Below are 25221 nucleotides of genomic sequence, written 5' to 3'. Positions count from 1 at the left end.
CGGAACAGCGTTAAATTAAAAGGTAACCGAAGATTAACAAAGTCCATCAATTTATCGAACTTTCATTGGCGACCAAATCGCTATCGATATCGCAAATCATACAATTTACCAATGTTCGAAGCTTTTTTTTTTTTTTATCTTAACTGCAGAGGGATAAAAAGGTGTGAAAAAAACAATTTGACAAATCGCTCGGTATAAAAACTTGAAATTCTGAAATACCCTCAATTCCGATTCGCGATATACATACGCAAATGTTACTGAGGTCCGAAACGATTTCTCAGGATGGAATGCAAACGGAACGAGTGAGCTTGCGCGTTTGTGAAAATACACACAGCGAGGACGCGGGCGGAGGTCGCGGATAGAAATTGTGAAAAGATAAGCGAAGGGACGAAGGAATGGGGAGATGGGCCCTGCCCTCGGATATTTCTTGAGGCTTTATAAAAGAGTAAAGCTCGAAAGCTCGAAGGTTCGCGGGCCCGAAGGCACTTCACTCCGTCTTTTATTAGATATTGTCCTCGCTCTATACGCGGCTATACGGAAGCTGCGTGGCGCATCATAGCAGCGGGGACTCTGCCGCCCCTTTTATAAGACTTGGAAAGATTACCTCGCCGAGAAACCGCGGAAAGCCAATCTCGGTTATTGGACACACTATATACGAGGATTCGGATGGTCGCGTTTAAGGATTGACCAAATTTCAACCCTCCGCAGTAGACAACGGAACCCTCCTTTGAATATCCCCGTTTTCGTACAACGGCGAGGGGAGGGAGTAACGGCGGGGGTGGGGGGAGGGGGGGAATTTAGGAATATAAAACATTTTTCAAACGCCTCAGCCACTCGGTTCAAGTGAAACTGAGGATGGGTTTATAAATATCTGATCACTCGGGTATTAATCCGTTCAAATGAAAAGTTAGCAGAAGAGGGTAAAGTATTTAAAAAAATATTCAATGATTTTATTCATGATAATGGGAGTGAACACGAATGAAACGGCAACTCTTGTGTTATTTGATAGAAATGGATGTTTGAAAATTCGAGCGAAAAAAAATACATTTAAGGTTGCTGCGCGAACCAGTATTATTGTAAAAACAGTCTTGTTTTTGACTTTTATTTAAAAACACGTAAGGCCAATAAAAGCATCATCACTGTGTAATTTATTTTTTTACGCTCAACGAACCAGTTATTATATTTCGTAAGGCGAGATCGTTACAATATAATAAAACTATGTTGTTTTTGATCCAATTATAATTTTTTGATGAACAAAATTTTTTTTTAGGGATTCTATAAATCTATAGGATATTTTTCCTCGGAATGGGTTTCTAAGAATACAAAAAATAATATAGAAAGTTTAATCCTGCATCGTCCTAAAATCAAAATAATAAGTTATATTAAATTTATTGGCAGAAAAAATACCTACGATGCAAAATATGTTCCGAAATATTTCAATACACATCTTTGACCACGTAAATCTTTGCAGCATACCCGTAATGAAAATTGGAAATCATTATATCGGATACGTATCGTAGGTTGAATTAGTTTCAAAATGTCTAACACAAGTTCTCTACCTTCCCCTTATCGCGAAGGGGTGAAAATTATACCATTCTACCGATTGTCCTTCAAAGGACCCTGCGTCTTTCAAAAAATCACCATGGCTGGTATATAAATAACTGCGTATAAATGAAAGGCGTTTCAAGAGAAGAAGGGAATTTGCGAATAATTAGACCCCTAGATTCCATGGCAGCGAGCCGGAATAAGCCAGTAAGTATAAGTGCTATGAGAGAGAGAGAGAGAATGAGAGAAAGAGGGAGACGAGGAGGGGGAATGATGGAGGAATAAAATTACTGGAGTAAGTAATTTGAGGACAGGGCAAGTAATTGCCACTCAAAACGTTCAAAGGCGACGCAAGTTCGACTTGCAGGCGTTCTGCACGCGTCTTTTTGATTCACCACTTTTTAACGTCGCGTATACGCGACGTAGTTTCCTTGTACGAAATTATTCTTGCGCAAAGCGTTTACCTGCAGCTTTCCCCGACGAACGCCATTCGAAGCAGCGAATCTTTGCAGCATCTTCAAAGGCGAAGATCACAGGGGGAGATTTTCAAAGAAGACGCATCTCGTCCGCGTTACTTTGTAACTCTCTATACTTCGCAATCAGACTCCGATGCCCGGTGACGAAGCTTCAATCGTCGTTCTAGCACAATTTCTTTAACGCGTCATTCTAGGATTGAAATTGCAGTCATGAAAATGATACACTCATCTCCGCGATCGTTAAAACGATATCAATAATCTCTGATAATTTCATTAAGAAACGGTTCAGCAGTGAGCAGCTTTTTCTAACAGACGTCAATACTTCGAAATATGTCACACCGATACTTGCGATTTTTAATGACTTGCAATAATATTTGCAAGCAATTGTATAGCCTGTGAAACTTGGTTCTTGAAAGTCACACGATTTCAAGAATTTCGAGCAAAATCCGGAGGGAGAATTTTAAAAGTTTTCTACAAGTCTTTTACTGATTTCTGAATGTCACACACAATCTTAAAGAAGTTCAAAAGTCTGACACCCAATTTCCGATATTTAAAATAATCTGGAAAAATATTTGTACATTTCCAATACTTAAAGGAAATGACAATAGTGCCGAATGATTTTCGAGGATTTCACAACATTTTACTGAATTTTGGAGATCGAAAGATTGCACAAAATTTCACTTTCCAAATGATCGCATAGAGTTTTGAAGGTTGTGCAAGATTTAACAGAATTTCAATTATATTTTTATAGATGAGAAAATTGTTATTCCAACAAAATATTTATCGCGTTAAGAGAACTCGGAACATAAGATTTCAGAGATTTTCACAGATTACTAGACTGAATGCAACGTGATTTGAAAATATATCGTTCAATTTCTGGATATGCCAATTATTTCTCGAGATGATGAAAGACATTAAGAAAATCTTTAATCATTTACCTAATTTCGATACATTACACTTGGAAGAAATGTGAAACATAATTCAAGAGTATAACTAAACTTACTTGAAATTACCAACTCGTTCCGTTCAGCCACCTTTTATACTAAATCGAGAGACAATATCCTGAATAACAAGAAAAGGAAAATCCGAAATGCCACATTCAGTTGACATTAATTTTACGATTTTTCAATAATTTCCTCCAAAAGCTTCACGATAGTAAAATTCGCAAAAACGCGAAGCAGGAAATCTGTCCAAAGATCTGCAACAAAGTATAAAAAAGCTCGATAAAAATCTAGGGTCTCCACAATACTCCGAAAAAATCCTCGCGTATCAATTTTTGATTTTTCGTCAACGTGATCTGAATTCCAGGCAACAAATGTCGCCGCAAAACGAACCAGACATAAAAAAAAAAACTTTGTCGGGTTGGTGGAGAAGGATCTGAATGCAGATAAGCTGATGGAATGCTGCTCGTAGTAGTTGAGCAACCGCGAAACTGCATTGTTAAATTGCGTTGAATTTTAGTGCCAGTAAAATCAATGTTAGTCCATCGTTAGGGTTTGCCCACTGTATACCAGGAATTTCGAGTGACTGTCGGGGGTAGATTATGGCCCTTCAGGACCCCCCCACCCTTTTCCACCCCATAAGCCAGCCCCCCCCCCCCCCCTCCCATCCTTCGACGCTGCTGCCCCTATCAATGGGCATTGCTCAATTGAAATCTACATCGGTGATCACGTGAAACACCGCCGTTTCCACAGAGGGAAGCTACCGCCTGCAGCACCCTCCCCCCCCCCCCCCCCCTCGCCCGCCGCCCCCTCTTGCAAATTCTCTCCGTTGATGCAGCTGCACGGATTTCAATTTTTTCGAAGTATTTGATGGCATCTTCGTAACGATATGCAGCGGGTAAACGTCTGGATATTTATTTGGTAAGGCAAAAATTATCAGATTCAAAAATCCGTGTAACGAGATTCGGGCTTAAAGCGTCGTGCTTGCGATGCTGCAGGGGGGAAAATTATTGTTCGTGTAATATGTATTTGGCGAATTTGTATGGGAGCAGCAAATATTGTGATATAATTGATGTTAAAACCAGGTTATAATTGTTTTTTGATTTTTACTCGGGCGACTTGTAATCACTTGAAAAGATCGCATAAGAAGTTTGAAATCTTACGAGATGTTACGATATCATATGATTATATATTGGAACCCCTAAAACCTTGGAATTTTTTCGATGTAATACCATTTTTCGACAATTCGGGAAATGAAAGCTGAATAATTTTTTGTGGCGATGAAGCCCTGAATCCGATGGTTTTAAATTTCAGATTCATGCAATTCCCTTTCACCCTCCTTCGATAAAAAAAAAAAAAAAAAAACCCCAATTTCTCGCTGAGTGGAAATTTCCCGATATTGGTTTTATTGGTTACCTCGAGAATCTTTTTTTATCCTCCTCTCCTTTCGCTTATACACTCTAAAATTTTCGTTCAACAACCAAAGTTAGAAAAAAATTGAGTATAAATAACGATATTTTGAATAATACTCAATGATTTAAAATTGTTAAGTCTACGTTGAACTTTAGATTAAACTGCATTAGACTACAATTTTTAACCCGCGTGGAATTGAAACAATGAAAATAAAAATTAAGCTCATCATTTTCACCGCATCATTATCTTGGCTAATTCCATAACAAAGAAATTCATTCAGACGTTGCATGTATAGCACGTTACGCGAGCAATTTCCAGCCGTTTTACAGTGATCATAAATTACATTGTCGGGAGCATTCGTGTAAAATTAATCGTCAAAATAATATGAAAATTAGCGCAGTAATGCTAATTATAATTACTATGCGCAAATTAATTCAAGGACCTTCTCTCTCATTCTCGTCAAGGATTATACGAAGGGTTGAGAGTCTAATCGAGCTTGCGTCGAGCCTCCGACACTTTTCGAGGGTATATCGGCAAATTAGGCTCGGCGATTTTTCGAACCATCGAGAAGTAATATTCTGCGCATTATTTTTTACACAGAAAGGATTCACGACCCTTGCTCGTTAAGTAATTGAAATCACGACATATATAGGCAAATTATCCTTCAAAAGTTTCCGCGCAAAATTTTATATATAAGGTATTCCACGCCAACTCGACAAGTGATTTTTCCCCACCACTTTTCATTTCGTTCATAATTTTTTATACGATTGTCCCAACTATAGATAGCACTGCTTAATTATTTCAGATTTTTAACTCCAATATTTATTTTTTTATATGTATGTTCAAGGATCAGAACAGAATTACATTTTTGATATTTTTGAAAGAATTCTCAAAAATTCTTTGTCAAACGCGATCATACGAGACGAAATCTGGAAGTATCCAAAAAGAATTTAGGAATTTTTATTTATTTTTGAAATAAGTCAAATGAATGTAAAAAGGATAGTTTCTACTTCCGGATTTCACCTCAAATGATCGCTTTTTATCCGAAGAATTTTTAAGAATTTTTTCAAAATTTTCACAAACGTTGTCCTGTTTTGACCTTTGAGTATTTATATGAAAAAAAAAAAAAATAACGGTTGCGGAGAGAAATGTGAAATAACTCGCTATTCAGAGTTAGAACAATGGTATAAAAAACGATGAACGAAATAAAAAAAAGAATACCTAATATATTTCTCAAGTTTCGACAGTTGAAGTTTTTTTTTGTAGGTATCCTCGAGCCTTTTCGTTTCGAAATGCGGTGTGAAATTATTCTTGGTAGCACAGCAACGCACTTTTCTCATCAATTTATATCTTTACATCGATGATTAATTTGTCTGGGCCAAACCGGAACCCGCGGCGCAGGATATGAATAAACGTTACACGCATATATCACGCAGCTTTTCCCACCGCGTGCATCGTCGTCGTGCGAATTCCACGCGATAATAAATTCGTCAATACACGTACGTATCTCAAGCATGTACGTGTATCTCTGCCTACGTATAAATCCTATATACCCACACTGAGAAAAATTTTATTCGTATAGTAACTAAAAAAATTCAGTAAAGCAGATGTCGTTAGAAAAACTGTTTGAATATTGTTGGAATTACGATAAACGAGGTACGCGTAATTATTTTGCGCTATCGCCGATCCTTTTTTGGTAATTGCAACGCAAAATCAGTTTCTGAGGTTTACTCTACTTTTTTAGTTAAATAAGGCTTTAACGTCAATTTATTCTTGCACAAGCATTAAATTTTCGCAACGGTTGCAAGAAAATATACCAACAGTTATCGTAACGAGAAAGAATAGTAACGGATACTAGACTTTCCGGTAACAGCTAGAAAACTAATTTTCATTTTGTACTTAGAACTATATTTTTCGATTGTGGTAAAAAATAAAAACAGTCAAGGACTGAGCGGTAACTGGAACTAAAAATTTCTCTCGTTGCATGTATGTACATACCTATAATATTTACTTACATGGGGTTAAAAATTCAAGCACGAACAACCGTTTGACCATATATAAATACATGACGAATCCGGAGTTTCACTCTTTATATACGTTAGTTTCTCTCAGAATTCGATCGCGAGAAATTAAGCAGCGCTTGCCCTTAAACATTCACGACAAAGATGCGCAGACTTCTTCGAAGTATTCCGCCATCGTCGCAACTCCAAACACTCACGATGATAGCCTCGAGCTTTTCGTCTTTCTCCTTAAAAATCTTCGCTATTCGCCAAGATTTATTAAAAAACCAAAGCGACGCGTCGCACAGATTGGATAGAAAACCGTGTTGCTGACAGTTTGCAAATGATCAAGTTTCGCGAAACGCGCTCGGAGATATAAAGTGAATGAAGTGAGACGTGGAGCGATGGGAAATCGCTATGAAAACTATGAAAACAGCGTATAAACGTAACCTTGGTGAATAAATATTTCTTGTGTAAAATTTTCATCAAGGTAACTCCAAATATCAAAAAATTCAACGAATTAATGTACAAAGATTCTGCAGCATTGATGAAAACGAAATTTTCTGTTCACTGCTTCTTGGTAAAATTTTGCTGAACGTGAAACTCGGAGGTGAGTAAACGTCGAAGCGAGTGAAAGGAAAACCTTTAACCGAAGGGTTCAATTAATTCGGCAGTTTGTACTCCTTGAGGGTTCGAAAACTTGCGGCGGCTGCTCCAACCCTTTGCTGGTTCTACTGACGACTACTAGCCATGCGATTTGCATGGGATAAATTCTAGTCTGCGTATTGTTAACTATCGAAGGAACGAGGGGTAAGCTACGCGTCGTTAATTTAAACGAACGATCGAAAAAACAGTGTTCTTGAGAATATTTTTAAAGCCCTTTACAACTTCAACTTCATTTGTTCGATGCATTACTGTGATATTAAAAATGTCAATGAAATACCCAACAGCTTATTTTACATTTTTCAATAACTGTAAACGGCTTTCAATTTGGGCTTTGTATGAAAAATCATTTCCAATTTTTATATGTGTATCCGGTATCTGTACAGAAACCTGGAATAATTATAGGATACTTTATTCTTCTTACTTTTCAAAGGATAAATGCGAATCATACATGCAATCGGTTTTCAATTATTTCCAAATTCGTCTATGAACCTTGATGTGGGTGATAATACATGTTAGATTTTTCAATCCAATGTAATTGCTTCAAATATATATTTAATCGCCTAAAACAATGCTATTCACTTATTTTTGGGTTCCCTGAGTATTGCACATACATAAATTTTCTTCATACATAGACCTAATTGATTTTTCAGTTATGAATTGATAATAATTGATGTTGAACTGGCTGTCAAATCGTTAAAAAACATTTTTTTAATATAAAAATATATTTTCAAGACTTTCAGGTTCAGCCATTTTTAAAATACATTTGTGCAATCGTATCAAAAATTGGCGTCGGAACATTGTGGAATTTTCTACTGATTTGTTACTGCAGTTTCAGTTGAATTTCATTCATTTTATCAAGATGATGAATTGCCTTTTTCCATTAACAGAATATGTTTTCTGAGATTTCATTGTATTCTTTAATAATTGTTCATTTGAAACCTCATGCCTTCAAAATAATTTACGAAGTCGTAACGAACATTTCCAGGATCAAGAATGCTAAAAGGGCATTGAAGATATTTAATTAAATTCTTTCGGTTTATTCAGTGGTATAAACCAAGTTTACGAATATTTCTCATTACCATGTTCTCACAAAATATGAAATTTATCACTATTGCTGTTAAAAATATTAAGTAAAAATTTTTGATTTTCACGATGTACGGGGCTATTGTTTTTTTCTTTTTATTACACTCAGATTCGGTTAAATAAAACTTCGCAAAAGGACGGAGAATATGTGGTGACCATGGAAACAAGAAGGATAAAATCTCGATTGAAACGGTTAATAATAAAGCTATTCGTCCCGCTCTTTAAGCCCCTCGAAAACTTTACAGACTGTATGTATCGAGGAAGAGAAACCAGAAGGGCTGAACGGTTCGATAACAGGGCGAGTTTAATTAAATATCGCAGGACTTGCAGTAAGGATAATGACAAAGGGCAAAGGGTAGACGGTGGGTGATGAGTGACGTCACGAAGGTCAAAAAAGGAAAGATTTAATTCTATGCCGTGATACTTTTGAATCCCCGGTAGAAAAATAATTCATTTTTACCGTGCTGATTTTGAAAAATTTTGCTAACCATACATGGTTAAATATCGCTGAAATTCTCTAGACTAGCTCTTCCGGAGCGAAAGAAATAATATATATATAGCATTCCCACTTTTTGCTTACAATTCAAGACTTGATCGTTGATGAAACGTGATTAAACGTCAATCACGATCGCGTCATAAGATACGGTGATTAGAATTGGGCGTATTTTGTCACCACATCCCTGAGCAAACAATCCGGGTAGCGTCGCTCGATTCTGCCTGCTGTATAAGGTGCAAATATTTGCAGGGGCTAGAGGGCAGTATTTGCTGGTTTAAGGCAGGCGAATTACGCGGCCATGAATACGATAAGAATGGAAATTGTACCGTGTTTGTTCGGGACCTGAATCAGCTGCCGATTTACATACTTGGTTTTACACGTACGCAAAAATCTGCGTACTGGACAATGATACGAAGAGAATTATCCCGTTGCAAAAATCTCTCAAACACTTCGCCGAAGAAAAGAATTAACTGAAAAGTTTCAGCACTTTAATTTTCAACGCGTTTCAGCGGACTTTAATGCGGCTGAAGCAATTATAGGATTTAGATTGTGACATTCTTCGTGTTTTTTAAGTTTTTAAAATCGTTTCTCAATATCTTATGATACAACTATTCAGCCTGTCATGCATCAAAAATTACTAGACGACATATCAAATGCAAAAGCTTGGCTAATACTTTGGCTTTCGTCATAAAAACTTTGAATGAGGAAAACGTGAAAAATAAATAAACGCTTTCCATACGATAGTTCATACAAAGTAATTAAGAATCTTAAAAACGACGAATCGATTGATTTAAAAGAACAATTAAATCTTATTTTAAAATCGCGAATCGTGAGAATTGAATAAATTCCCAATTTGAAAACCAGGACAAAATAAAAAAAAAAAAAAAAGAAAACCGTACATCACGAGTGAGTTGATAAATATTTGAAATATATTTCTCGAATTCATGAAGCACTCTGGTGTTGTGCAGCTGCGACTAACAATTCGGAAAAAAAGATCTAAATTAACGTGTAGTAACGATTTTTCCGAGGAACTATCGGACAAACATTTTTCAAATTCTGGTAGAGTCCGCCAATTACCAGGAGTTATATTAGACCAGGGAAAATGGCGCGTAACGACAAAGAAAGTCTCAAAACACGCTTTCTTTCTTTCAGTCTTCTTTTTTTTTTGGTTCAACGAATGAGAAAGTTTCGCATTTGGACGCAAAAGAAACTGCGAAAGTAAACAAAAAAAAAAACGTACGCAAGAAAATTACTCACCGGTGTAAGGTCTGCAGTAATCTCGGTTGACCTTCGCGTAAAGTTTTGGCAATGAAAGTTCCTCACTCGGTTCAGAGTAGGCTTTCGCTCTGCTGTCTCTCGGATCACTGTACTCTTCTACAACCTCGACTTCCGCCTGAAACGGGATGCAAAACTAACGATAAGCACGAGATATTCTCAAAACATCGATTACAATTTTTGTAATACCAAAGTGAAAAATTGAAATTAAAAAACTAAGGTTCAAAATATCAACCCTCGAGGTGATCGACAAGAATTTCATTAAATTATTCTTTTCGTCACGTACTAGAAAGTTGGCAATCGAAAATCGAAAAAGTTGAGTTGTCAATAAATTTTAAGAGATCATGTTTTTCTTCCATTTTTATTTAAATGCCCAACTAGTATTCTTTATCAAGCAGGGTTCGTTTTGTTTGTGAGTGTGTTTTATCGAATTCGTCAATGATAAAATTTCAACGACATTAACATGATTTCGGTTCGATCATGCCTCTATCAATCATAATTATCTATAACAATTCAACGTACAATACTTCTCGTTCAAGCAACGAGCCACGAGGAGAATATTCGTATCAGGCGATTTGCTAAGAATTTATTTACGGTTGGTTATGTTTTATTTAAAAATGATAGAACGAACACTGATTATTCCGGATTTTTTATCAGTTAAAATTTTCTCTTCATCGTCTCGAAACATCATTTCAACAAGTACATTCGACTTGATTGACCTCGTTCCGAGCTTTTGCACCGTAATTTTACCTTTTTCGAAAACTTTTTGTTGAGTCTATACGTCCGCCGTATCTGTAATAAGTCGCTTTATGTCACCGATAATAGCCGCAGGACTTTCTGGGACTACGAAAGATATTATTTTTTTCGGCTAACAATGCTTAGGTACATAAGGGCTATGGAAGAATCGTGCGTTTCGTATCGGTATGAGATTCGATATACGGGGATGCGTCTTAGCGATTTCACAGACATCGGGCATCAACGTTGGCCATCTTTTACCCCGACAAAAGGTATGTGAGTCCGCATTGTTCCGATCACCGTGTTGTATACATGTAGGTATGTATGAATAGCCATATGGCAGTTTATATGATATGTATTTCTTAATAATAGGAAAAAAGAAGAAAAGGAACACATAACGGAAAGGAAAAAGCAAAGAAAAATGAGCCTCGAATGCCTGCTGCGAAATCGATTTCATTGGGAAAAAATGTACGTGTAACTTTAATCATAAATTTACTTATTGAGAGAAATTTCTGTGGTTGTGGTTATCGGACAAATAGAGGTTAAAGTATTGTTCGAGAATAACTAACACCGGAGATCTTGGACTATTTAAAAATTAGTTTTGTAACGTTAATCACAGAATTTCGTACGTGATGATATTATTTTGAAAATTTTTTATTACTATCATTATTCGTACTACATTTTCTTGTAACTGTTGCGATCATTTGATGTTGGTGGTATAACGATACCTATTTAAAATAATAACAACAAAAACAACAACAACAATAATAATAATAATAATAATTTAGTAACTATGACAAGTAAGGTTGAGACTTTGATAAATAAAATATAGATTTTCGATCAAACGAACCGTTCTGGACATTAGAATGAACTAACCGTTGTTTATCTTTAAATATTGAAAAATTATTAAGAGCTCCAGGGGTTGATTAAGAGCAAATTTGCGTACGTGGGTGAGAGAGAAATCGTAAGAAGGGGAGAGTATTAATGATATACGTAACGACCTCAGCGTCGAGTGTAAGGCTGATTTCATAGAAACGCAACGATAATCAACGACATGAAAATCGACGACGCGGTAAGTTAGATTGGTAAGGATGAGCTGAGGGGGATAAGGAGGGCTGGGGGTTGAAAGGCGGGGGGTTGAGGAACATCCGAGGAAGACAAGCACCTTAAATTGAAAGAGAGACCGGAATTGGAATTCCCTCGACAAACTTATTCAGCGTCGCGTCGTCGCTTTGCCGTTGCGTCTCCTTCTTCGACGCGTTAATTCCGATTGGCCTGTAGTTATGAAACGGAGGGATGGGAAAAGAACTGGGAGGGGGGAAAAAAGAAAAAAGAAAAGAGGATAGAAGAATGGGAGGCGAAAAACACCGCTGTGTGCTTTTCCATAATTGCGAATGATCCGCGGGGAAATTTTCCGTCTGCAGGCAAACAGGGGAAATTCGAGTTAGTTCCCAGGATCGTTTCGCCAACTGTCGAATTTAAGGATACGGGTGCAGGAAAACTGATCGGTCCTGCAGCTGATACGGATCAGGTTAAATTAAAATTAATCAAACATCTGGGAATTCGCGATGTGAGGATAGGTAATTGAAAATTCGTCGTCCAGACTGTGTGCTGAACATTCCGCAGACCGAGTGCAGGTGGAACTCGATATATGTACCTGTTTCTTTACTCTGTACACTCATATTACAAGGATTACACAGGAAAATTCGGATTTGATCGAAAGCCGGCTGCTGATAAAAATCTGATGAAAAATATTTATTTCTCAAGTGCTTTAACCGGTTTTTATCATACGGTGCGAAAAGGTAGGTAAATGAATAAATATATGCGCCGATTGTTAAGAAAGTATGTACGAGTAAGAGATTGAGAATGTGGATCAATACTGGGAATTTACATCTTAGGAAGTAATAGTTCAATTCGATTGAAGTTTATTTTGTTAAAAAGTACGGAGATCGAGCTTCGTTTGAATAATTTTTTTTATTCCGTAAATTTATAAGAATCATTGTTACTGCCAATAAAGTCAACCATTACGCTCGGTGACATGTTTTGCGGTACTCACGATACCTTAAAAAAGGTTGGAATAGATTGTGATCAAATTTAGAAATAGTATTCTTAAATAGTTGATGAGGATGAAGTTAACGATAAATCAGGAGAAGAAACTATTATTGGGCAATTTTAGGATTACTTTCAATTAGTTGGTTTTTCAGAATCAGTGCATATTTCGTTTATAATCGTTTACTAAATTTCGGAAAGTCACAAAGGTACGGATTAGCGTCCTTTTCCTGAACATGCGTCGTTACAGTAACGTGACTAACTTCATCCTCATAATAGTTTTCCCGTTTTTTCCACGATGCCATTTTTTCCAATGTCTCACATTTTTATGGTTAGTTAAATAAATAAGTAAATTTTGAGGGAAAAATCGAATTTCAATTACAAACGCTCGCGATTTTGCCGAGAAAAAAAGAAACGGTTCGTCGCAAAGAGGATAAACTATCGGAATACCGTCTCCACATTTCAAGCAAATTCGGAAGCCGCAAAACATACGTTATTGTCAATAAAAATGCTTCTTATCGGTTCATTCTAATTAAAGGAATGTAAATGAATCAATCGAATTGGATCATTAGTTGTCGAACTATCGACTATCGAAATTCAACGCTTTTTTCAGCCGTATACTCATATACATACTATTACTACCCTCTTAATTGAGGTGGGAAAATGAATTTGAGAGAATTCCATTTGCGACTAGAAACGATTTGTCGCAGACTCAGAATTTCACACCCATTACAATTACGAGTGCAGCAGGTGCGGAAGTTAGCTGCAGCATCGCGGAGGTCAGTCGAGTGTATTTAACAGCAGTTTACCGGTTTGATATAAAAACACGTCGGAGTTGGCGTTAAATCGACTATAAACGGAAATATAATCCTATGTGAAATTTATGGGGGATACAAGGGGCGGTAAAATCACGGTCGTTCGAATGGCGCGAACTACCGTAGGAATTTACCCTCTCGTACTGTCAGGCTTTGTTGACGCTTATATCATAATCCTATTGATTTATCCCGGACTTTGAGCCACGATTATCCAGCCACTGCGTTATAATTGGAAACGATTATGAAGCCTGTTAATTGCAAAATTCTGACTAACCACGACGGCAATCATCCCCAATTTTCAAAGCCAATTTCCAGCGATCGATAAACTCAAAACTCTGAGGAGAGTTTTTAATGCAACAAACTTGTCTCCAGGTACTGAGTAGAGATTCACGAAACGTTTCAAGGGGATATATACACGTATAAAGCGTGAAAAGTTTGGTTGATCGATAATCGAAATTGCAAAGTGAATAGCCTGTGTTAATAATCAGAATAAATCTGTGAAACAAAATGAAATATCGAATGAAAAATTTGTCGCCAATGTTTAGTGGTATTAAAATGATACCAACAATTTATGCAAAATTAGAATTAAATAAAATCGTTAATAAGAGAAAGGAAGCACAAAGCGAAAATTTTAGCGTCCGAATAACGTTTTTCCTCGAATTTCCGACCAACACTCAATTCTTGTTTTATTCCCGTCCAAATCTCCACGGGTACGAGATCAAATCGTACTTCGAGCGATGGATTTCTGGTGTGCAACGTACGAATTTAATATATTCGCATGAATATATTCAAGGTGAAAGTTTTTTTGACAAGGGAAGAGAACCGATGCGGTCGAAGTTTTCGGAGTGCGCGGGGTACATTGTAAAGTGATAAATGTGTGAGACACTTAGCGGAGAGCCAGTAGTCTCGGGGTAAAATCCAGCTCCGTGTATTAAGTGGGTCTCATCGTGTACTGCAGAGTGTCGCCGCGCGATTATTCACCCACTTGAGTCAAGTGCCACCGCACAGGGATGAAACAGTGTATCCTAGAGTGGAACCAAACTTTTGTCCCTTCTTACTCCGTCGCTCACGTTTCTCTCTGTCTTACCCTGGCCCGTCATGGCCTCATATCCATCTTTGTCTGCTTCTCCCTAACATTCTCATCCCTTTACGAGCTGCTCCTCCGAACAATCGTCAAGTTCTTCACCAAATTGCGAAAAGTTTTATCCGACAGTCGAGAAGAAGCTACGGGGATGGGACACGCGTCGAAAGATCACTTGGTAAACTTGAAACAACAAACTTTCTACCGGGTATTTTCATTTTACAAAGCTGAAGCAAAGTGGAGGGTGCAGACTCGCGGAATCGGAAGACGTGATTCCGTCGATTTGGTTCATGTGACGTTTACTAAACTTATTCGCATTCAATTTCACTTCACGAACTGTCATAGAACTATCTAACAAGCGAGTCACTGGATCGGGAATATCGAAATCCATTAACTGATAGTAACTACACATTGAGACAATAGTCTGATAAACACTGAGGCAAAGCTGAGATCAGAGTCTGAAAGAATAAGGTCAGCCTTTCGAGGTCTGCGACGAGGGAAATCTCATGACTGGAAATTGCTTCGTTGAAGAATTGACCGAGAGTTAAGGGATTGAGGATCGCGGCAGCTGAGAGACCACTTCAGGGAGGAACCATTTGGCGGAACTGCCTCTGGCAGGCAGACTGCCATCAGGTTCTCGGAGGTTCGTTCGTCGAGTACCGCCGACGCAATTATGCACGACGTCGGAAGTCGAGCAGGACACGGGACTCTCCATCCAACCCCGGCAAGTTGCGCAGCTGCAGTTGTACCCTGGGGCCATTTTCTCACTCCCCATAATTGTGTCTACTCCTCATATAAAACTGAGTCCTGCACGCGGTACTCCCTAAGAATCATGCAGTTATCCTCCGCCGTAGTCGTTGGATATTTCAAAAAGCGAAATGAGAGAACGGTGATGACTCTGCGCACATCTGATGCACGGTTTTGGTGGTAAATCAATCGAGGTTGCATCTTGCAGATCACATACAGCAGATCCAACACCGCATTCGGTGAGAAGCATGCTGTGCACAAAAAACTCAGTAACCTACTCACGTTTTCAGTGGTCGGACTTGGCAAGGCCCACTGGACGGTGGAAGTCGCTGCAGCAACGCTGGCGGGTCGTCGTTTGTTGACAAAGTCAACTGGCAGACTGTATTCATCGCACAAAGATATCTGGAACAGGCAATAAAGACACCAAGTTTATACACAATTGTCGTTTCCACACTTCTGAAACCGCGGGTAGAACGGAGCTGATAGTTTGATGATTCGGTTCTTTCGAAACTGGGTTGCATCACACTGGTTCAAATCCAATTTGGGTAAGATGATGAACATTGGAGCTAGGCCGGAAGTGAATTTGTAATAAGGCCACCATCAAAAACGGTCAATAAGACAAAAGTACAATGTTTTTCAGCGTTTGAAACTGTCTGCAGTAATTAAAACGCTACCGCATCATAGCCGGTAGATTGTTGTGAGAACGTTTGCATTTTCATTGGAGCTGATGAGCACGGATCACGATTTTCGATAATCAGTATCTTCGAGCACCGAATGGAAAATTCAAAACCCGGCAGCCTCGTCGATACTGATTGTCGAGTGTACAACACTGGCCGTGATGAGGAAATGGTTGAAAGCTCATGGGTGGCGATTTCGAGGCGTAAGCAAAGCACGGGGCTCATAGGCGATATTTACTGTCTGGCAGAGGTTCGATCAATCCCGTATACATACATACGTACACATCTCTGTTTCCACGGATACGCGTGTGTTTCTGGGTAGGCATTCTACGTGTATTTGGGCGCGTGTAAAATCGAGACAATCGGGGAATCCCCCGGGGCGGCTTATCGCGAGGGGCTGAGGGACGAGGGAATAAGAGAGAGGAGGAGAGCAAAGGGGAGGCGAAACGGGAGGCAGGCTTTATTCCGCTTCGAGGCCCTATGCAAATGGCCATCGTTTATTGCAAGCAAAGAGAGTGCCGTATGAACCTGGGTGGCGAAGGGCGAGGGTGAGAGGGTGAGCAGCGGCGGCGGGACGGAATGAAACAAAAAACTGAAAAGAAAATATAAAAATAAAAGCTGCAGTAGGTACTGCTGGCTGTATCTGCCGACCAGTTTCGGTTATTTTTCATCATCATTGTTCATTTCATTCCATTTTTCCTGAATTTTTTGTTTTCCAAACCGGAAAATAAGGAAAGCCAAACGGAAACACAGCACTGCCCACTTCAGCAGATCGTTATATTTGAACTCTGTTCTGATTTTTATTGAATTCACCAAGCCTATTGAGTTTTAACTCTGTTCCAACAGTAATAATTATACAGGGTATTGACAATTGGGGTAGATGCACCCTTTTTGACCACCTTAGTTACCGTCTGTGGTCGTCAATTGATCTATCGTGGCCATATCAATGACATGTAGGTAAGAACGTAGTCACAAATAGTACAAAACTGTTAAATCAGCTTTGATCATTGTTGACATTACTTCTTATACGATTTATTATCAAAGAGTTCCATATAATATTATCTGCGGGACGTGTTTTCGAAATGAATTCGATAACTGGATGGATTAATAGCACTAGAAACAAGTAAAACATTTTACAAGGTTAGCCAAAAATGGTACAGTGGCCACAAACCGCGCACTTTTACCCTGTATAAAGTTTTCACAATTTCAAGCTCACGCTATTTCTTTCACTTCCTTCGCGATACTTATCGTTTACATGGAAGAATCTTTCACCGTGTTTAGATTATAATGGCGGAAGAGACCACGCTAGGTATCATTTCTATACATGATAAGTCAGTAACAACTCCGAGAATAGGAGAAGTTTTGTTGATTAATGAACGCCATTCCACATCCAATCAGACAAGTGATCAGCGCAACCACATGGAAGCAACGTCAATATTGATATCGGTGTGAAGTTTCGATGGTTTGATATTGGTGGCATATGACACCCGAAATACCCCCAACCATAACGAGAAGTGTTTGGATCACGGCCTTCTATATAGGTCTGGAAACTAATATGGCTTCAAGGGGGAGGAGGGATGTCACTTACAATGACCAGCCATAACTAATCCGCTAGGTTTGCTACGGTGTCGATATCATGGTGCGATATAAATGGCATTATATATATTCGTCCCACGAATGCTTATCGCATGTTGGTACCTCAATCCCAGCGAACGTAATGGTTTAGACGTGACTGATGAGAGCGACAATCAGTTACCCCCATTATCAAGAAACGGCGGAGTTTCCACACCTGTATGCAAAACCGTGGTTTGAATACTGGTGTTCATGATTTCCATAAAAACTGTTCAGACAAAGAGGCGTCTGGTTTGACACAAAAGTTACGTCAGATGTTCCTCAAGAAACCAGTCGGCATTTGAAGAAAGTAATTGTTTGACGATAAATTCGACATCTTTCAGCATTACTTGTTTTCATCATTAGTGTTGGAGCAGTCAACTGTGTCACGGAACATCCGGAATGATAACTGACAGCGTCGATCAATATATGAACATGCTTCTTGTTTACTTGTTTGATTAGCTGCGGGGCTGTACCTATATTGATCGATTAATTGTAAGCTCCACCTATTTCCGGAATTTGTTTCTCTCTTGTATTGGTCCAACATTGTCATGGACATAATAAATTACTATTCTATTCTATTCTCTCTGTATTCATCGAAGGGCGATGATTTGCGAGTAGATTGATTGACACACGCAGCAGTTTCCGAGTTCACAAGGCTTTTTGTTATAAGTACCCATCTTACCTTCCGCGGCTTCTGTTCGTGATTGCTGAATGGTTCTTTCATACATCAACGTTTCCTCAGTTCTGCCTTATCCCTTCATTCGTCAGAAACCAAGCATAATCTAGGCCGTCGCGTTGCTCTAGAAATTCAATGGAGCATAGAGCACACCTACATCTGCAGCGTCTTATTCGTCATCTGCCAATTCTATGATCACCATGAAATGAATTCTATGATCTACATGAAATTAAACGCCAAATGACTTGAATAACTTAACCAGTCGCCGCGCGCCGTATAAAAATAGCTATCATCTATATTGACTACGATATAAATTTGCACTCTCTTCGGCGTGCGATCGGCAAATACGAGTGTATAAAAAAAAGTCGTCAACAGAGTCTACGATTGAGAACTTGACGGATTGAAGGACTGCCGCAAAGTGGCAATAAGCAGGAGGCAATAAGGGTTTAAAGAGGAAAAAAATAACGCAGTCCCGCACAGCATCCTGGGTAGGCAAATTCCGGATTTATTCAAACAACTCGAATACTTGGTCCCCATAAAGAGAATGAATGGTATTGTGGCGGTTGCACCGATGCTCAGGGCTGCTTTGGGGGTTCATGAAATACAGCGTTTCCAACCAGCCGCCCTACTCGAACTGCTCTTCGCAGGGCGGCCAGGGGTATTACCATGAATTTACATAGCCTCTCGCACCAAACTCAGAACATATTGCATAGCTTTGATTTATGCGATATGTTTGCTAAATATTTCGTTTAATCTCGGTGCCACGGCAGCGGATTATTCGGGCTCATTCCCCGCCGTCTTTTCATAATTTTTGAATCGATGTATTATTCGCGTCACAAACAATTGTAGACCGTAATTTAATTTCTCAGCATTTGATAAATGAAACACTTCTCAATATGTAAAAACAAATAAAACTCCAATAAATAAAGTTCAGAGGAATAAAATTATCGATCCGAGTTCTTCTCAATGCCAAAATCCTATTTTTGTAACTTTTATGAATTACGGTTAGTTATTTGCTTTTTATAGGACCATCTACAAATTCTTCCTGTCTCAGTGAATAATGGACAAGCTTCCAATTAAGGTTCATAATGATTAATCATGTCTCTAGGTATTCAGAACATTGTAACTTATTTGCTACAATGGATGCGAGCACGTATCCACTTGAAAATGACTAACCGATCATTAAATGGAATTTAGCGGCCGAGAAACAGTATCGCTTGAGCAATATAACGTTAGTAACTTTAGAGGTATGGGATGTATACTGTATGGTGCGGTTCAGAACTATTAATGGAATGTTATGATAGGGCACTGAAATTCTTGACGTGCTTCACAGACAAGCGGGAGAAACTGGCTTCGAGGGTTGGACGGGCTTTCATATTAAACCTTCTGAAGTCTCGATATCAAATCTCGTTACATTCAAAATCCATATACCAAGCGGCGTAGATGCATTAAATCCTTAATTCCCCCCATTGACATGCCATAAAAAAGAACCCTCCACAATATTTAAACCCCGAATAAATCTGAGGATCAATATAAATATGCGTATATGCGTGATATAGCCAAACCGCCGTCCCTAGACATTTTTTAAATTCGTTAAACTGCCTTTGGTCTGACCGCCGGTGAAGAGATTATGCAAAATACCAACTCCGATGGAAATCAGTGTACATTTTTGGGAAAAGAATTTGATCGCGGTACTTGCATTCATTCGTTGCGAATACATTTAGTCGTGATTCTATTTCCTGCGAAGCAGGACTGACTATTAATTTGAAAACTGTGAGGGAGAGCGACGCTATTATTTACCAATCACGTCAAATAAGACGTGATCATTAAACGATTTCGATTAATCATTGGCTTATAATTAACCTAGAGAAGGGGCGAAGGGCGGCAAACGGAGCCTGCCTCGATTTGACAAGGGTTACCAGGGCTGCTTGTGGCTGCATAGAGTTAACGGAAGGGCATCATTTGTTACCATCTCAATGTGATTCAACCTTCAGATTAATAGCTGTCTTAACGGAATGAACCGGGATGTTAGGTATCAATCTCTGGTGAACTGTCTGTTTGGTCAGGTAATTAAACGATTCGTACACACAATTATGTACAACCTGAACGTAAATATCTTCGCTATAGAACAATAGTCCAGGAACAAAATTTTCGCAGCAATATAACGCATTTCACTCGCTCAGTCCTTCGAGGATTGAATGTCAACCTTCGGAGGCACGGCGCCTTCGACTAATGTTCTCAGGATGAGATTAAAATTTAATGAATAAGGACTAAGGCTCCAATTATTACAGATTTAAGGATTATCCGGGTTACAACACATCATAGAATAATTTCATGATTCGTTTCACTTCATGACAAATATGTCGAACTGACATTTTTTGGCAAGTTTTCGTTGAAAAAAACGTAATAGCACTAGTAATGTCTACTTTTCTTGAGCCACACCAGTGATATGTGAGTCTGAGAAAGCAAACAGGAACTATGCGTAACACGCAACCAGTCGTAAATTACATTCGTATGCACGAGAAAAATGCAAACACTCAACGTTCCACGTATAACACAGACCAATATTTTCCCCGTGAAGTCTAGCAGTCTGACAACGAAAAGTCCAAAGTCTGAAGTGATTCGAGTCGAATACATAATCGATATAGGAAAAGTCTTCTCTCCCGCGGAGTTGAACTTTCAGGAAAGTGCATGTAAGCAGCCAGACGGGTCATTTGTCAATAAAGATACGAGAACTAGGGGAGCATAGACACACGCTTCTTTCATGTGTGCATCGCTAAAAGCCCGGAACACCTTTGACCCATAAACAGTCATGTCGAGTCCACTCGCTCCCCGGAGACGGAGGGGACTATGGACAATGTGTCTACAATGTCATTGACTTGCTTGAATTCGCGTAAGATGGAGTTGTTGAATTCTACAACAATCGACGTAAGAGTCGGGAAATTATTCGTCATTGTTCTACACCAAATTACTAGGATTATAGACAGGCAAACTATTCCTTGACGCATTATTGGGTTAGCCGTTCCGTTGACGATTATCCACTGAAAAAAGACCAAGAATGGTGTATCAGTCATAATCGAAATGATGGGAAACTAGAAACGGTTTCAAAGGATCGAAACGTTGAAAATTTTCTGAAATGAATCAGCTTAACGCTTCGCTCTAATTTTTAGAAAGCTTATCGCAGTCATTCGACATTGCAGCAATGCCGAGTGTCAATTTTTCAGAGTCAACCATTCGATAAAATTCAAACACTTTGTGATTTCGACCGTTTGATTTTGACGTCGAGGGCTAAGATGCGAAAGAGCGTGACTCGATATTTATTAGATTTTCAAGATAAATGCATGTTTGTTTATTTGCCTTGCATACATTTCATGGCAGTAAACTCATCGATCACAAAAAAAAAAAAAAACTGTTGGTTACGGCTCTTTGGTTCACAGCTCTCGACATAACGGTCAATCTGAACATTTACCATTCAGAATATTGATCCATACTCCAAAAATTGTTTATAGATTCATCCCAAAATAAGGCTTACTGGGTGCGAAACCGCGTTGGATGTAAAAGAAGTTATTCATTACCCTGCAGCGGAGAGTGTCCCGTGTTGTATCCAGCATTAGGTCTGATTTGAAAAGGTACGAGGAACGGTTCTACGAGAGGGGGCGTTAAAGTTTAACGAGCAGTGCTGAAAGCGAACAGGAGACCGAACTTACGAAGCAATCCAACATCATTTGGTGGTACCCCAAACATTTTCACCGTAGCATAGACAGCAACTCTCGTATATCGCTGTGGCTGCAATAGCGAGGCGATTTCTCACCCTGTCAGTAGTTTTCCGTACTCACGGTCTGTCCCGTTCCCAAAAACTCAACGCGGCAAATCGTGGGTTACTATATGTCAGGCTGCTCGTTTTTCTTCACTTGTTAAATTATATTAGGGCTCTTCGCAGTCCATAGCGACGCCATATCTCGTTCGCGTGAAGGTCTGAAAAATCCTCCAATCATCTTGAGATGCGTTGACGCGTGAGGGCTCGCTAACAAAAAGAGCCAGAAGATGACATTCGGCTCGCAGCAATTTCGCAAGCACGGTCGCATTTGTCACCAAGCGAGATATGAATTTACCGATTTCTTTTTCATTTCACACATTTTTTCTACTCCTCATTTTTTTAATCAACGTCAATCTTACCTTCTTCCGAGTAACATTGGTGAAATTTTGGTCGTCGTTTGCTTCGTTCACGTTCCTGCAGATTGAAAAACGAATTCCGCACAATAAAAGCGCTGCGCATTTCAGTCAGACTAACGTGGTCCCGATTTCTTTGGCTGACCAACATACTGCAAAGGGCTCGCTGCACATGAGAGGCGGTCAAAGGAAATCTCGTTTTCAAGTCAGAAGCGAGGAGATTGACTCTGGGAAAGTTGTAGCGGACGTCGCTAACCACGTCTCGTCTCCGTCCACGTCCCCTCGTATTCCCGTCTTGGGTAGGCTACCTGGAATTTCCGGCAAAGTCCTCCAGTCAATCCTCCCTCGCAACCAGCCAGCCAGCCAGCTCTTCTCCGGAAGGCTGAGCCCAGAAGTCGACCCTAACTGCGCAGGGTCCTTTGTGCCACTCAATTATGTCGAGCGGGTCGAGGAGTTTTAAGATCTTCAAACTTTAGCTGAGATTTCTCGGCCTGTCTGTCTAGGGTAAATTCCCTCTCGTCAATTCGCCGATGCACGAACGACTTGTTGAAGAAAAAAATAATTCATCCGAAGGGATCCTCGCTCTCGAATTGAAGGCCTATCGCTGATTGAGCATCAGACAATCACGTTTTTTGACGTCCGAGCTTTTTTTCGCTTCAAGAAAAACTTCAAACTTGAGGCTATACGTCCCAACAGACCCATGACTACTATACTAAACGTCTGTAGGAAAGTAGCGAGTATGACCCGATTACAAAATCGCGCAACGTTCATGGAATATGTATTCATTAGGAATAAGAATTTACACCCAAGTCGACGGTTTTCCCGCAAAGAAAACACCAACGAATCATTTCAAAATAATTTGGTATCAAAGTTAAGTTTCGTGCACGACGGCGAGGGTTGCGTCTAAGAGACTGGAGGGTTGGCGGGTCGAAGAGGGAGCAAAGGGCGAAAGGGTTGAAACGAACTAGGAGCAGAGTTGACGTGGCCCCAGCAGCATTCATTGCATCACCGTGATTGTTCTGCCATCTCCACTATCGGGATAAACGCGCGGGCAGCCCGCAACTCCCGGTTTCGCTCCCACGTCTTCTCCGTAACTCCGCTCCTCTCTTCTCCTCTCCTTATCGCACGAAACGAGGGTTTTCCGCTGTCGCAGAAACACCCTACCGTCACATCGCCTAAGGGGCTGCTAATTGATTTCAGAACTTTCGCTCCTCTTCCCAAACCTCCTGCTCCTTCAGTGCTGAAGCTTTGTGACCAAGTCGCTAGGCGGGACACGGCAAGGCTGCTTCTCCTTAATATCTCGATTCGGTTTACACCACGTTGCATACATCGACGTATATAGTACTTTATGGGCAGCACCGTCATAAGTCGATTACTTTATTCCTTTTGTTTTTAATAAAGTCACAAAAAGACGAGATTTTACTTGCTTCCAAATTCGAGAAACACAAGCTTTCATCAACTTGCGCATAATTAGAAATGTAAAAACAACCATTCAGGTCACGTCTAAAAGGTTAGTTAACTATAAAGAAATTTTTTGTATTTCAGTAGTCTCAAAAACTTGCGCCCATACGCGTTTTCGTGAATTAATGGTGAGCTTAATTTTCAAGGATCAGGATGTTTTCTTTCACAGCACATTCGTGAATTTTTCAAGCCTAGATAGCAAAACAATCTAAACAACAAATAGCGTAAAAGGCATTTAAACTATGGTCTTTTCACGTGTTTCAAACTTTTAGAGTAACCATCCTTCTTTCGATAAGAAAAAGACATACCAATAATTTGTTGAATTGATGAATATTTTCTTGTGAGTATCCGGTACGAGTTCCTCAGATATATTCATGCTGTCGAAGTAAAACAACTTGACATTTCATCGATTACGTGTCGTTAATCACTGTGCAGTAAATTCAATTTGCTTCTTCAATTGTCAATGTACAATACGAGAATTTTAAAGGCGGAAAATTTCACACCAAAAATGAATTTGTACGATTTGAATTTATATCCTGTCGTTATATGCGATTCGACACTATGAAATTGTGATCGTGGAATCTAGGGCTTACCGAAGAGTCGAATATTCCTGTTGCCGAACCCGTGTATGTCTGATCTGGTGTAACTATACTACTGAGAGCCTCAGGGCATTTGGTGACGTGGCAAAGTTCGCAAGGAAGGAAGGGTCGGATCGTGGTTGCCGTAATCATCGACTCTGTAACAGTACATCACCCGAGGCAGACTCGAACATTCTACATCCTCGGTGACTGCGGGTCGGACAAAGATGAAGCAATCACAAGAATCGTAGGATCCAACGAATAACGGCTGACGGACCCCAAGTCTTACAATTACAATTGTTATCGATAACGCGGTTATTGCCTGGTTGGTCAGCAATGTTTCCTGGCTTGAATTCCAAGTTGGTAACAAGAAAGCACGAAAAGCACTAACGTTCTTCTCGAACCGATCACAAGCAGTAACATCTTGGAGTTAGTATCTGGAGTTGGACCTACGATGTTTTTAAACCGACTGTAAGATTTGACTCCCTGAGACATCGCAACATGGACCAACTTCAGAAATGCTCGTTCATTGTATTCAAACGAATCGGTAAAGTTCGTAGAATGCAGATACGGAGCTGGGGATGAAGAATTTCGAGGTGATTTGTAAAAGTAACTCTCGTAAAGGTCAAGTAAACCACTGAACGTCGGAGATCCCAACGTTCATTAAACTCAACCTCGCTGCAGCGCCCACAGAACGAGGACCTGGTGCTCACGTTACGAAAT

General features: G+C 39.5%; 1 protein-coding gene across 1 annotated transcript in view; it reads right to left on the bottom strand.

Annotated features, from left to right (window-relative positions):
* LOC107225825 overlaps positions 1 to 25221 on the bottom strand; it is a 127884-nt gene that overhangs the window by 21599 nt on the left and 81064 nt on the right. The window contains exons 3-4 of the mRNA XM_015666415.2: positions 15605 to 15724; positions 9878 to 10013 (exon numbers count right to left, since the gene is read on the bottom strand). Coding sequence (XP_015521901.2) covers positions 9878 to 10013; positions 15605 to 15724 — 256 coding nt within the window. The remainder of the gene's footprint in view (positions 1 to 9877; positions 10014 to 15604; positions 15725 to 25221) is intronic.

This window comes from Neodiprion lecontei, chromosome 2 (genome assembly GCF_021901455.1).
Source record: "Neodiprion lecontei isolate iyNeoLeco1 chromosome 2, iyNeoLeco1.1, whole genome shotgun sequence".
Lineage (NCBI taxonomy): Eukaryota > Metazoa > Arthropoda > Insecta > Hymenoptera > Diprionidae > Neodiprion > Neodiprion lecontei.
This window is presented reverse-complemented; position numbering and strand designations above follow the sequence as displayed.